Source organism: Dendrobates tinctorius, unplaced genomic scaffold (assembly GCF_039654945.1).
Source record: "Dendrobates tinctorius isolate UK_male_01 unplaced genomic scaffold, ASM3965494v1 ptg000254l, whole genome shotgun sequence".
NCBI classification, from domain to species: Eukaryota; Metazoa; Chordata; class Amphibia; order Anura; family Dendrobatidae; genus Dendrobates; species Dendrobates tinctorius.
In genome coordinates this window covers 18,621,857-18,636,673 of record NW_027361921.1, presented here as the reverse complement: position 1 = coordinate 18,636,673, position 14,817 = coordinate 18,621,857, and the positions used below count along the sequence as shown (strand labels likewise).

Here is a 14,817-nt window from a genome sequence, read left to right as displayed (position 1 = left end):
GGCCTAAGAAATGCTCATCCAAAATATGCTGCCAAAGATGCATGTGTCTGTATAAAGGGCAAAGTGCAACATGTTTGTGAGATGCTGAATTAGAGAAAGCAGATCAGATCAGTGTTGGAGCAAAACCAAACAAACTGATGGATGCTCGTGAAAAACTAAGTTGAAAGAGGAGTGCAATATCCGTAACTATAAACACACCAATGGCACAAGCTTCTTCATCTTCACCCATACATATTACCAATAATATCCAAATGTCCCAGTCAAAAATTATTTGTCCTAGTGTAAAGAACACTGATAAAGGAATGCCACTAAATGTAAAGTACATAACCATGACCCTTGGAAACACCAGATTTCCTCTTTACAAGATATGGACGATGATAGTATTGATGCCGACTTTGAAATTTACCACATCCACACCAAGAAGATGAAGATCACAGCTGCACAAAATATGCAAAAAAGGCTGTGAATTTCTGGAAAATAATTTTCTCTTGGGCAAAGTTTCACTTTTACTAAAGTGGTACCGAATGATGCATACACAGCTCTCATGTCTACTCAGCATGAGATGATTGAAAGATAATGTATTCTGATTTGCCCATGTCCACTTTTTGAAAGCAAGCAGAAAAGAAGGATGATATAGCAGGAAGACGTGTGATTTTGGTCAGTAAGGAGGTGATGTCAGGTACAGATAGGTAGATCTGCGTGTCATCGGCGTAGTGATAATATTGCAAATTGTGCCATTACATCAGCTGGCCCAGGCCGAAGTTGTAGATGGAGAAGAATAGGGGTCCTAGAACTGAACCTTGGGGAACACAAAAAGACAGGTGTCGAGATGAGGAGGTGATGTGGGAGATGGAGACAATGAATGTCCCCCTAACAGTCTTGTTGTTTTTTAAAGACTGCCGATAACCCCAAAAAGGCCATTTGCACCACCGGCCATGCCCGCATCAGCAGGGTTAGCAAAACCACCAACCTTACCACCATCAGCATGATCAGGCACATGGCAGCAAACCACCTGACTTTGTTGGTTGAACACCAGGCTGCATGAACAGTGTCTGCGGGAGAAAATGATTCTTCCGCAGTTGTGCGTGCAAACCAATCCCCTGCCCATGGTGTATGCAAAGATGCATCCTGCAGTGCATCTGTAGTTGCACACAAACTCAACTAGCACCATTAACAAGCACGTCACCATCCTTGTCCCAACGCAGCATTCAGTTGTCCATTTCCCAGTCCTTGGAACGCAAGCGGAAATGCGCAGCCAATGCCACAGTACTAAATTCACATGTTTCTCATCTGCATGTGCTCGAAATGTTGCATTTTTGACTCCTAGTAGATGGAAGCTTTCCACAACACGATGGAGGTGACTGTCACAAAGTACTCGGTCCCCACCCGCCACAATTTCTCCCCGTCTGCTGCCACAACATTACATAAGCAAGCATGTGTCCCACATTACCTGGGCCCTCAAGAATGCTGTTACAGGGAAAGTACACCTAACCACGGACACGTGGACAAGTGCTTGTGGGCATAGATGGTACATCTTGCTGATGGCACACTGGGTTAGCGTAGAAGAATTAATGACCCAGTCGGACATTTGGAAACCATGTCACAGATGTATGCAGGACACAGACTGTGGAAGGCTTTGTGTGTCATAGTTAGGATTTTGATCTGTAGCCTATGGGCAATAGAAAGGAAGTGAAGGGCCTGGCAGAGAGGAGAGGCTGGGGAATAAAGGAGGGACAGTTGGATTACTCTGGCAGCAGAATTTAGGATAGATTTGAGTGGGGCAAGAGTGATCGAGGGGAGGCCAGAAAGTAGAAGATTGCAATAGTTGAGGCAGGAGATCATGAGAGCGTGCACAAACATTTTTGAAGTTTCTTGGAATTTACAGATCCAGGAAATGTTTTTGAGTTGTAGTGGGCAGGAGGAGGCAAGGGCTTGGATATGTAGCTTGAAAGACAGGGAAGAGTCGAGGATCAAATCGAGGCCACGAACAAGTGAGACTATTTGTCCCGGTGTGCAGTCCCGGCATTTCAAAGATGCGGACAAGTTCTTGTGGTCAGTGATGGTACATCTCACTAAGGGCACACTGGGTTAACATAGTGGAAGTCGGGACCCACTCCGACCTTGGTATGGTGCATGTCCTCCCAACCCTGAGAATTGCGGGCCCTACGTCAATCTAGGTTGCCCCCATAGTCTACAGCTCCTGCACCTCCTCCTGCTCTTCAGCCTCCATCTCCAAAAGTAGGACATCATTCACAAGCAGGAAGCACTGCAGCACTGCCTCATCAAAGCGACAACAGGCTGTGCTGAAGCTAATATGCTTAGGTGACAAAGCACACAATGATGAAGAGTTATGGACACCTCTGAAAGAGCAGGCAGTTCTGTGGCTGACACCGCTGAACCCACAGCCAGGCATGGTTATGTGTGACAATGGCTGAAACATGGTGGCTGCTCTGTGACGAGGCAAACGTACACATGTGCCATGCCTTAACCTCATTGGTCAACGTTTTCTGAAAAGCGACATGGAGCTGCCAGATCTGCTAGGAAAAGTACAACGCTCTTTGCACCCATTTTAGAAAGTCAGCTACAGCTACATCCGCCCTTGCCGCACTTCAGCAGCGCTTGCAGCTTCTGGCTCATAATTAACGTCTCCATCCTGCTTTTCTGTGTTCTAATATGAATATTTATAGCTATATAGTGCAAACATATTTACAGTTTAACAGTTTCAAACACAACAGTCCTAAGTAACAATGATAACAATAATACAATAATTATACAGAAATAAAATGACCCTGCTCGTGACAGCTTACAATCTGCACAAAGTAACAACGATAACAATAATTAAACCCCAAGAAAACAATCCTGCTCATGACAACTTACAATCTACAATGAGGTGGGAGAGATAAAAACTACAGGGGTATATTTACAATAATGTATTTACAATTATATTACTGCGGTTAATAGAAAGTCGTGGAGGCCTGAGGACAAGGAGGAGAGCATTGTCAGTCGTCCTCTTGGTGAGGACATGGAAGTATTGACTGTTAGCAGTCTTGCAAGCATGGCTGAGTTTATGTTCCGCTGCCTTTCCCGTCACCCTCGTGTTTTCAAAATTTTGGGTGATGGGCAGTACTTATTGGTGACACTTCTAGACCCACGCTACAAGGAGAACTTTATATCTCTTATTTCAGAGGCAGACAGGTGTACTAAAATGTTGGAGGACCAGAGGGCCCTTCTTGCGGAATTATTAAAAAATTCCCATATGAAAACACTGGCAGCAGAGGTCACAGTTCGTTGGCCAAGCAAGGAGTACAGTTGAGAGAGACACAACACCAATCCAGCAGAGGCAGTGGAACACTGGCAAAGTTCGGGGAGAGTTTTCTCAGACCCTCCCATCACCCTGGCCCTTAGGCGTGGGGGACTCTCACAAGGAGTGCAAAGTTTGGGAAAATACTGAGGGAGTACCTTGCTAACCGTACCAACGTCCTCTGTAATTCCTTTGTGCCTTATAATTATTGGTTATCTACGCTGAACAGGTGGCACGAACAGGCTTCCTCTACTGTGCATGTGCACTGTACTCACTGTCTGGGGCCTCGCTCTCTGGCGGTCACTGGGCACACGGTGCCTTGCTAAATGGCAGTACCGCTTTTAGTGGCGGGAGCCAACGGGAACAGTCCTTTGAAGCATCTTCCACTTCCACACCCTGGTCCTCCTCCTGACCTTCCGGCAAATATGTTTCATCATTGTCCACCTCTTGGGACCGTGCTGCTCAAATATTTGGGCATCGCTACATGGAATCTCATCTTGCCCCGCTTCAAGTGGACCGGGCAAGAGGCCCAAATCTATAAATGGAAAAGTGAACAGCTCTTCGGAGTGTCCGAGTGTGGGATCAGTTGTCTCAGGGCACTCAGCATGGTGGGAAGAAGGATGATCAGGGTGAAGAATATGTGGTCCAGATTCACGGCTACTCAGACTTTACCATGTGTAAGACAGGGTGCTGGTGGCAATGTAAGTGGAAGTATTATTGTCACGTCGCAGCCAGACTCAGGGCCTGCTGTTCCGGCGTCGGCCACTAGGAGGCACCGGACTGACACGTCACTGCCAGACTCAGGGCCTGCAGTTCCAGTCTCGGCCACTCGGGGGCGCCGGACCGTCACGTCGCCGTTGGACTCAGGGACGGCTGTTCCTGCCTCAGCCACTGGGAGGCGCTGTGGTTCGCTCCAGGGTGAGGGTGGTGGCAGAGAGGAGGCTCCTGCGCAGGCATCTGGTGGGCGCAGGATCCGCCCCTCTGTCAGTCATGTAGGGCTTACTGCATGTCCATCTGGCCTGGTCCGGGGGCGGTCCTGGTTACATCATCGGGCCGGGAACCTGTGAGGGAGGACCTGATCCCTCAAATACCTGGGGACTGGTCTTGCAAGCTGCCGGATATATTCTTGGTTCCCCTGCGTGTTACTGTGTAAATTGCTATAGTGTATACTCTGACCTCAGCCTGGATTCTTGACCATTCTATTGCCTGCCGTTTTTGTACCTCCGCCTCTCTTCCTACTTTTTGACGCTGACCTTTGCTTGGATTCCTGACTCTCCTTCTGCCTGCTGATTCTGTACCTCGCTGCCCTCCTGGTTTTACTGACCCTGGCCTGGACTTTTGACTCTCCTTCTGTCTGCTGATTTCGTGCCTCTGCTGCGTCCTGGTCTCAGACTCCTGCATCCTGACCTTGATTACGGGTTTTAGTTTTGACCCCTTGGTGGTCGTCCTGCTCTGGTCCACTGCTAATCTAGACAGCTACCTCCTGGGCCTTGCTACAATTCCAGATCCCTGTATAGGGGTTAAGGGTCTCGGGGTTACTCGGGGTGCTGTCCCCACTGCAGCCCAGATTCGCAGACGGCCGTCACATTATATCCGGCCCAAAAAGAACTGCTTTTTGTGTATATTTCCATCATATATAAAAGCAGTCTCCTGATTTTTTTTTTTTTCCCTGATCTGTTTAATCAGCTACTAGGAGCCCGTTGGTTCACTAAGCTTGATCTCCAGGGAGCTTACAATCTGGTTCGCATAAGAAATGGGGATGAGTGGAAAACAGCCTTTAACACACCTCTTGGTCATTTTGAGAATCTTGTGATGCCGTTTTGGGTTGAGTAACGCGCCCGCCGTGTTCCAACACTTTGTGAATGATATATTCAGGGATATTTGTGGGGTATATGTAGTGGTTTATTTGGATGACATCCTGATTTACTCCGCTGATGTTCTTACACACGTGCAACATGTCTGTTCTGTACTCCAGAGACTTAGAGAACATTCTCTATACGCCAAGTTGGAGAAATGTGTTTTTATGGCTGAGGAGGTACAATTTTTGGGGTACATGATTTCTGCTAAGGGGTTTCGCATGGATCCTGCCAAGATCCGACCCATTAGAGAATGGGTACAACCTAAAACTCTAAAAGCGCTGCAGCGATTCTTGGGATTTACTAATTACTACCGTAAATTCATCAAAGGCTTCTCTGAGATCGCCAAACCGCTCACGGATCTGACCCGGAAGGGGGCTGACGTGGTTAATTGGAAGCCAGAGGCACTTCAGGCATTTTCCGTTTTAAAGGAGTGTTTTTCTGCCAACCCAATATTAATTCAGCCTGATCTAGATCGCCCCTTTGTGGTAGAGGTTGATGCCTCTGAGGTTGGGGTAGGTGCAGTGCTTTCCCAAGGCACTGCCTCTCTCACTCAACTCCGTCCATGTGCCTTCTTTTCCCAAAAATTCTCCCCTACTGAGAAAAATTATGATATAGGGAATCGGGAATTATTGGCCATAAAGTGGGCCTTCGAAGAATGGCGCCACTTTCTCGAAGGTGCTAAACACAAGGTTACCGTGATCACAGATCACAAGAACCTGACCTACTTGGAGTCAGCTAAAAGACTGAATCCTAGGCAGACCAGGTGGGCCTTATTCTTCTCAAGGTTTAACTTTGTGATCACGTTTCGTCCAGGGACGAAAAATGTAAGGGCTGATGCCCTCTCTCGAAGTTTCTGCCCCTCACAGGCTGAGGACTCGGAACCAGTCCCAATACTGGCCAATGGGATCGTCATGTCGGCCGTGTCTCTGGACCTTCTGGAGGAGATCCGTAGATCCTCAGAACCAGTCCCGGACACGACGCCCCCCCAGAAATTGTTCGTTCCGGCCCCGTTGCGTCTACAAGTTATGAAAGAGTCGCATGATTCTGTCCTGGCAGGCCATCCTGGTGTTAATAATACCGCCAGACTAGTGACCAGGAACTTTTGGTGGCCGTCGGTGGTTAAGGACTGCAAGGATTACGTACTGGCTTGCGAAACTTGTGCTCGTGCTAAGTCCCCCCATAATCGGCCTGCCGGCTGGCTCCAGTCCTTGCCTGCCCCAGAGAGTCCATGGACCCACATCTCCATGGACTTCATTACTGACCTGCCACCCTCAGAAGGGAAGACATGTATCTGGGTGGTGGTAGACAGGTTCAGTAAGCAGTGCCATTTTGTTCCCCTGTCTGGACTACCTAATGCAGAAACGCTGAGTAAATTGTTCGTCATTCATGTAATACGACTGCATGGCGCCCCGGTGAATATCGTGTCCGACCGAGGAACCCAGTTCGTTTCTAAATTCTGGAGGGCGTTCTGCAAATGGATTGGCGTTGAATTATCCTTCTCCTCCGCTTACCACCCTGAGACCAATGGTCAAACTGAGCGCACTAACCAGGGCTTAGAGCAGTATCTCCGCTGTTATGTCTCGGAACATCAATCTGATTGGGTGGAACATCTCCCGTTAGCCGAATTCGCCCTAAATAACCAATACCAAGAATCCATCAAAACCACCCCGTTCTTCTGTAATCTTGGTTTACACCCACGTTTTGGTTCATTTTCGGCTAAGATGTCGGACCTCCCGGGGGTAGAGAAATCCATACATCACTTAAGGACCATCTGGTCAGAGGTGAACTCAAACTTGAAAGGCTCCCAAGTCAGACAGGCTTCGGCGGCAAATAAACGGCGGTCCAAGGGGCCGCACCTGGGAGTTGGGGACAAAGTTTGGCTGTCTACCATGAACATTAAACTTAAGGTACCGTCTGCCAAACTGGGCCCCAGATTTATTGGTCCCTATGAGATTTTGGAGGTAATTAACCCGGTAACCTTTCGCTTAAAGCTCCCTCAGTCCTTCAAAATACCCAACGTTTTCCACAAATCCCTCCTCAAAACGTACCGCTCCCCAATTCAACCTGTCCAGTCCCCTCCTCCTCCAGTTTTGATCAAGGGTGCCTTGGAGTACGAAGTCCAAGGTATCCTTGATTCCCGTTTAGTGAGAGGGTCCGTGCAATACTTAGTGCATTGGAAGGGCTACGGCCCAGAGGAGAGGTCCTGGGTCCCCGCTGGTGACATCCATGCCAAGGGGTTAATTAGAAGATTTCACCTCCTGCACCCTGACAAACCGGGTTTTGAGGGTCCGGAGGCCCCTCTTAGAAGGGGGGGTACTGTCACGTCGCAGCGAGATTCAGGGCCTGCTGTTCCGGCGTCGGCCACTAGGAGGCGCCGGACTGACATGTCACTGCCAGACTCAGGGCCTGCAGTTCCGGTCTCGGCCACTCGGGGGCGCCGGACCGTCACATCGCCGTCGGACTCAGGGACGGCTGTTCCTGCCTCAGCCACTGGGAGGCGCCGTGGTTCGCTCCAGGGTGAGGGTGGTGGCAGAGAGGAGGCTCCTGCGCAGGCATCTGGTGGGCGCAGGATCCGCCCCTATGTCAGTCATGTAGGGCTTACTGCATGTCCATCTGGCCTGGTCCGGGGGCGGTCCTGGTTACATCATCGGGCCGGGAACCATTGAGGGAGGACCTGATCCCTCAAATACCTGGGGACTGGTCTTGCAAGCTGCCGGATATATTCTTGGTTCCCCTGCGTGTTACTGTGTGAATTGCTATAGTGTATACTCTGACCTCAGCCTGGATTCTTGACGATTCTATTGCCTGCCGTTTTTGTACCTCCGCCTCTCTTCCGACTTTTTGCCGCTGACCTTTGCTTGGATTCCTGACTCTCCTTCTGCCTGCTAATTCTGTACCTCGCTGCCCTCCTGGTTTTACTGACCCTGGCCTGGACTTTTGACTCTCCTTCTGTCTGCTGATTTCGTGCCTCTGCTGCACCCTGGTCTCAGACTCCTGCATCCTGACCTTGATTACGGGTTTTAGTTTTGACCCCTTGGTGGCCGTCCTGCTCTGGTCCACTGCTAATCTAGACAGCTACCTCCTGGGCCTTGCTACAATTCCAGATCCCTGTATAGGGGTTAAGGGTCTCAGGGTTACTCGGGGTGCTGTCCCCACTGCAGCCCAGATTCGCAGACGGCCGTCACAATTATCCTCTATCCAACCAACAACCTTTTCACATTGCTCTGATTGCAATAGTGCTGTCTTGCTGCGGTCCCCTAGGACTTCGGACACTAAGGTCCAGCAAGAAGATGTGGGTGTTTTCTGTGGCCCAATTTAAGTTTTCCCACGGCCTCAGCCTCAGCATGCACCATCATCATCGCGTCCACTTCCCCGTCCCTTGCCATGCACTTTGACCATTGTGAATGTACTAGAATATTTTACACTTTCATTACAAATGGCTGAATTTAGCGTGCACTTGTATGTGACACGTTTGCAGGAAAACCACACTTTAAACTATCTGGACTGTAGTTAAAAATGTTTTTTTGGTTACCAAATTGGCGTCACTAAGTACCGTAACAGACAGCAAAAACACTAGAATATGTAGGCATAAAATGCCCAAATTTTTAGCACACGGATGTATGAGGTGTGTCACAGATACACCACACTGTAAATACGTGGCCTGTTTTTTTTTTTAAATGCAAAATAGTGCTGTATATAACTAGAGTGACAGACAGGAAACCACTGGAATACCGGCTTAAAATGCCCAAATTTTTAACACAGAGATGTATGAGGCATGTCACAGATATACCAGACTGTAGAATATGTATCCTGTTTTAAAATGCAACATAGTGCTGTATATAACTTGAGTGACAGACAGGAAAACACTGGAATACCTGCCCAAAAAGCCCTAATTTTTAGCACACGGATGTATGAGGTGTGTCGCAGATATACCACACTGTAAAATATGTGGCCTGTTCTGTTTAAAAATGCAAAATAGTGCTGTATACAACTTGAGTATCAGACAGGAAAACACTGGAATACCGGCCTAAAATGCTCACACTTGGAAAACGCAAATATATGAGGCCTGGCACAGAGATACCACACTGCCAAATATGTGGCCTATATTTTTTTTTTCTTTTTTAGGCTAAATAGTGCTGTATGTTATTAGAGTGACAGACCGGAAAACACTGGAATATCGGCCTAAAATGGCCAAACTTGGAGCACGCAGATATATGAGACCTGGCACGGAGATACCACACTGCCAAATATGTGGCCTGTATTTTAATATGTGGCTGTTATTTTTTAAAAAAAGGCAAAATAGTCCTGTATATAACTAGAGTGACAGACAGCAAAAAAATGGAATGAAAAAAATGGAAATGCCCAAATATTTAGCAGACGGATGGATGAGGCGTGTCACAGATATACCACACTGTAAAATATGGGGGTTCAGCAAAATGGTGTCAAGAAATTGTGGAAGACACTCAAAAAAAATTCTACTACCATTCCACATAAAAATGAAAGATTTCTCTGTGCACACAGAAGTGAATTTTGCAATCTATATACCCCGTAATTAGTCCTAAGGCCGGGGTCAGACATGCGAGAAACTCACACGAGTCTCGCATGTCAATACCCGGCACTTCCACCAGCACTCGGACAGGAGTGTGTGGCTGCATGTATTTCTATGCAGCCGCATGCTCTGGTCTCGAGTGCCGGCGGCAGTGCTGGGTATTGACATATGAGACTCATGTGAGTTACTCGCATGATAAACAAGAAAAAAGAAACGATCAATATACACACATACAGTGCCTGCAGGCCTTGCACTGATATGTATAGAGCGACATACAATCCCCTGCCTACCTAACACTGCAACCTATATACTCTGGAATTAGACCTTAGAAGGACTTTTGGTTTACCTGGATTTGAGTACTTTAGGATGGTAGACCCCACATTGACTAATAAATCCCCAAATCTGACCCTCTATTGGCAGCAGCTCTCCCTACACTATCTTAATCCAGAGCTGAATGCGCCGAGCAGTGCGGCGTCTGGTCTCTAATACCACTGGTGATGCTGTGCGGCCAGCCATGACCACAACAAAGATGGCTGCGGTATTACAGTGCTTGGCAGCCAAAAATGCTGGGTGGAGACCCGAGTTCCCACAGAGTAATCCCGGAAATGCTTGGTGCTCACCGAGTACCGTGATATTCGGGCGAGTATTGAGTAGTGGCGAGCGCGTTCGCTCATCACTAGTTGCAAAGTGACTGGAAGCATTATCCACTAACCAACCATCAACTTTTTGACACTGCTCTGGGTTCAATAGTGGTGTGCAGTGGTCCCCTAGTAATTGGGACAGGAAAGTCAGACGAGAAGATGTGGGTGTTTGTTGTGGCACAATTTCAGCTTGCCCACGGCCTCTGCATGCACCATCACCACCATGTCTAGTTCCCCATCCCTTGCCATGCGCCTCGCCCATTTTAAATTGAGGACAATATTTTTCACGTTCACTACAAATGGCTGAATTTGGAGCGAACTTACAAGTGATCCGTGTGACGGAAAGCAACAGTTTTAAATAGCTGGCCTGTAGGTAACTATTTTTAACAGCAAACTAATGTCAATAACTTCACTAAGACACTGCAACATATTTTAAATGGAGGCCAGAAATGGCAGAATTTTCAGCGCACTTATATGTGATCTGTGTGACGGACAAACCACAGTTTTAAATATAAGTATTTTTAGAGCTGTAGTATGGAAAAGATCTGGCTGTATTCTGCAGTGCCAACAAGCAAATGAAGCAGAAAAAACAGTGTTTTTTTAAGCATATAATCAAGATTGAGATGAAAAAAAAATATTCCTGGCCCCTGATAACTGGGGCTATGTCTAGAAATATCTGTAAAGGCAGCAGCAGCAGACTGAAGTGGAATGGACCGTCTTGCTATATGCACTGCAGTCTGCAACATACACTACCTGCCTAGCACCTAGTTCACATGGATATGTGTATAATAGATTGTGGTATACCAACACTAACTAAGAAACAAGAAAATCTTTCCCTAGCTCAGCATCAACTCTCCCTACACTGCCTAATTCCAGAGCAGACTGTGACGAGCATCGTGGTGTCAGGTATAATATAGACCTGATGACACAGTGCGGCCAGCTAATCACTGTAATGCCACAACCAACATGGCTGCGGCATTACAGTGTGTGACAGACAATCCCTACATGTTCATTGGCTGTCTTAAGAGCACCAAACATGCAGGGAGGAAACCAGAGCTCCTGCCGAGCAACCCTGGAAATACTCGGCGAGCTCCGAGCATCTCGAGCAGCAAGATGCTCAGCCGAGTACTGAGTAGTGGCGAGCATGCTCGCTCATCAATAGTAAGAGAGTAAAAGCTATAACTGTCTGGGATTAGGATGCCAAAGTTCTATTCCTCCATCAGAAATGTTGGTGGTCTCCACAAAACTATTCCATTTATATAGGTATTGTGATGCTCACCTTGTTCACTCAATCTGTAACTAATTAGTATTAATAAGTTAAATTGCATGTTATGCATTCTGCAATAATGCTTCACATTTGTGTTGGGTGACATTAGATGATGGAATTACCTGTTCTTCTAAGAAAAGCAGTCTGTGTTCCATGAAGCCAGTCCTTTTGATTTGATCCAATTCCAACAAGTCCACGACTGTGTTAACTCTATTAGTAAAGGTAATATTCATTATCAGAATAAGTGGAGCTAGGTATAAGTGCATACAGGTTACTTTTTAGCTGTAGAAATGACCTGCAGAGATTGCAGCAAAAAGTGTGAAAAAGGGAAACTTTTATATCAGTGTTAAAGAAACAATTCTCCAAATTCTTATTGAGTAATCAGGGAAAAGATGTGCTTTATATTAAATAGCAATTTAAAGCCCTTAAAAGTTTAACAATTTGATTACATTTCACGATACCTTCATTATTTGCTAATCACTTCCCTGGTATTTTACCTGGTGTCTTTTTATTGCCTCATTGTAAAAGGGTTGTCAATTATCTCAAAATGAAGATCTGTCTTTCTTTCATAAAAAGCATCACTTGCTCATGGGCTGTTTCTTTCATTGCAGGTCATCACCAATGTTGTTAAATATTTTTCAAAATATTAGGAAATATTTCTTTACTCAATTATTTCAGCAATTATTTCTATTTCTGATTAGAAACACATAACAGATAAAAGTGAAGATGTGAAAAGTTATTAAATTTTCAGTACTTGTTGAACATGATGTAACTGAGGGCTACGCTTGAGACCCATGCAATGTGGACATAAAGGGCTGACAACAGCTGTCTTCAATATTTTTGTTCACATTTTTCACAAGACTTAATAAACTGATAGTTATATATTTCTTTTAAATTACTTACTTGTGAAATGTGTCCCTAATCTTGTGCTCTGTGCTCTGTTTCATCTGTTTTTGAAGATGCTGTAAATAGTTTTCTTTTAGAAAAGTTTCCCAGGATAGGAGAGCTGCCTCTTCATTCTTTTCTAGCTTTTCCTCTAATATATAAAACATTAGCAAATGTAAAACCATAATGAAAATGAACATAGAGCATAATGAGGGATCAGTGAACAAGCTTGGAGATACTAGGATGTCACTAGTGTTGAGCATTCCGATACTACAAATATCGCGTATCGGCCGATATTCGCTGTATCGGAATTCCGATAACGAGTACCAATATTTTTATAATATCGGATACCGGAATCAGAAGTTCTCATAATGCAATGAGCCAGTGTTGTGGCTGTGATTGGCTGCTGAAATGATGTCATCATGATGGGCGGTCTGTGCGCATCATGATGCGCGGTCTGTGCGGGCCTGTCGTGGGTCTGTGTGGGCCTGCCGGGGGTCTGTGCTGGCTGCCGGGGTCTGTGCGGGCTGCCGGGGGTCTGTGCGGGCCTGCCGGGGGTCTGTGCGGGCTGCCAGGGGTCTGTACGGGCCTGCCGGGGGTCTGTGCGGGCTGCCGGGGGTCTGTGCGGGCTGCCGGGGGTCTGTGCGGGTCTGCCAGGGGTTGTGTGTGTGCAGGCATCGTCCAATGGGACTACAATGACAGTGATTGACACATTAGCCAATGATGGGACAGTAGTAGTCCCATCATCTGGCTAATGTGTTGAATGTAAAAAAAAACATATATACTACATACATACATACATACTACATATACAGTGGGGCAAAAAAGTATTTAGTCAGTCAGCAATAGTGCAAGTTCCACCACTTAAAAAGATGAGAGGCGTCTGTAATTTACATCATAGGTAGACCTCAACTATGGGAGACAAACTGAGAAAAAAAAAATCCAGAAAATCACATTGTCTGTTTTTTTTTCCTTTTAGCTAGGGGGCGCTGTGTGGGTGTCCCAGGACGGGTGTACAGGCACATTCAGTGTGGTAACAGGAGCAGGATCCTAAATGACCATTATGGGTCTCAAGGTGGGTGGCCTTGGGATGCAGGCTCCAGGGTGTATTGATCAGCAGAGGTACTGCTGATCTTTCTGTTACACTCTGTCAGGGAAGCCTGTGTGTGTTTATGTGCAATACAACCTTTAGTGATGTCATAGCCATGTGATCACCTGTGGGTGTGGTTACAGGGCTATGTAATTGAGGTGTTAGGCACATGAGAGAGACTGTGAGGGAGTCTGGCAGAGTGTGGACAGACTTCCATGTGTCCAGGTGGGACACTACAGAAAGTGATCTGGGTTCCAAGGAAGGAGAAGCCTTCCTGTGTCTGCGGCTGCAGATAGAGCGCTGCTCGGGACATTGCCCTGGCCTGTGTGCACAGGATCTGAGGGAACACAGCCCAGCTAAGGACTGTTTATGTGCTGTCTCTGGTTTATGGAGTAATAAACCCTGTGAAATTTTAAAGGAACGTGCCTCATGTTTGTCTCCCGCTGCACCTAAGCGAGTCGAATCCCTACAATATATACTACATTCATACAACATACATGCATATATACTACATACATACTACAGATATACTACATTCATACAACAAACATACATACTACATATATACTACATTCATACAACATACATACATACATACATACTACATACATACTACATTCATACAACATACATACATACTACATATATGCTACATTCATACAACATACATACTGTGGTGTAGTGACCACTATGTCAGCTAGGGGGCGCTGTGTGGGTGTCCCAGGACGGGTGTACAGGCACATTCAGTGTGGTAACAGGAGCAGGGCCCTAAATGACCATTATGTGCCTCAAGGTGGGTGGCCTTGGGATGCAGGCTCCAGGGTGTATTGATCAGCAGAGGTACTGCTGATATTTCTGTTACACTGTGTCAGGGAAGCCTGTGTGTGTCTATGTGCAATACAACCTTTAGTGATGTCATAGCCATGTGATCACCTGTGGGTGTGGTTACAGGGCTATGTAATTGAGGTGTTTAGCACATGTGGGGAGTGAGAGAGAGTCTGTCAGAGTGTGGACAGACTTCCATGTGTTCAGGTGGGACACTACAGAAAGTTGTATATGGGGAGGACTACACCTCCCAGCATGAGCTGAGACTCTCGGTCCGAGTCTCCAACCACGGACATTTGTGTTCTTTTGCCTTAGCTAGAGGCTATTTTGGTAATGTGCTGCCTTGTGGGTTTATGATGCAAATAAACCTCATGAACTTTGGGAAGAACCTGTCACATAT

General features: G+C 46.6%; 1 protein-coding gene across 1 annotated transcript in view; it reads right to left on the bottom strand.

Moving 5' to 3' along the window:
* Window positions 1–14,817, bottom strand: part of TRPM2 (transient receptor potential cation channel subfamily M member 2) — a 1,217,227-nt gene that overhangs the window by 339,753 nt on the left and 862,657 nt on the right. Inside the window, exons 25-26 of the mRNA XM_073558209.1 lie at window positions 12,521–12,653; window positions 11,740–11,827 (exon numbers count right to left, since the gene is read on the bottom strand). Coding sequence (XP_073414310.1) covers window positions 11,740–11,827; window positions 12,521–12,653 — 221 coding nt within the window. The remainder of the gene's footprint in view (window positions 1–11,739; window positions 11,828–12,520; window positions 12,654–14,817) is intronic.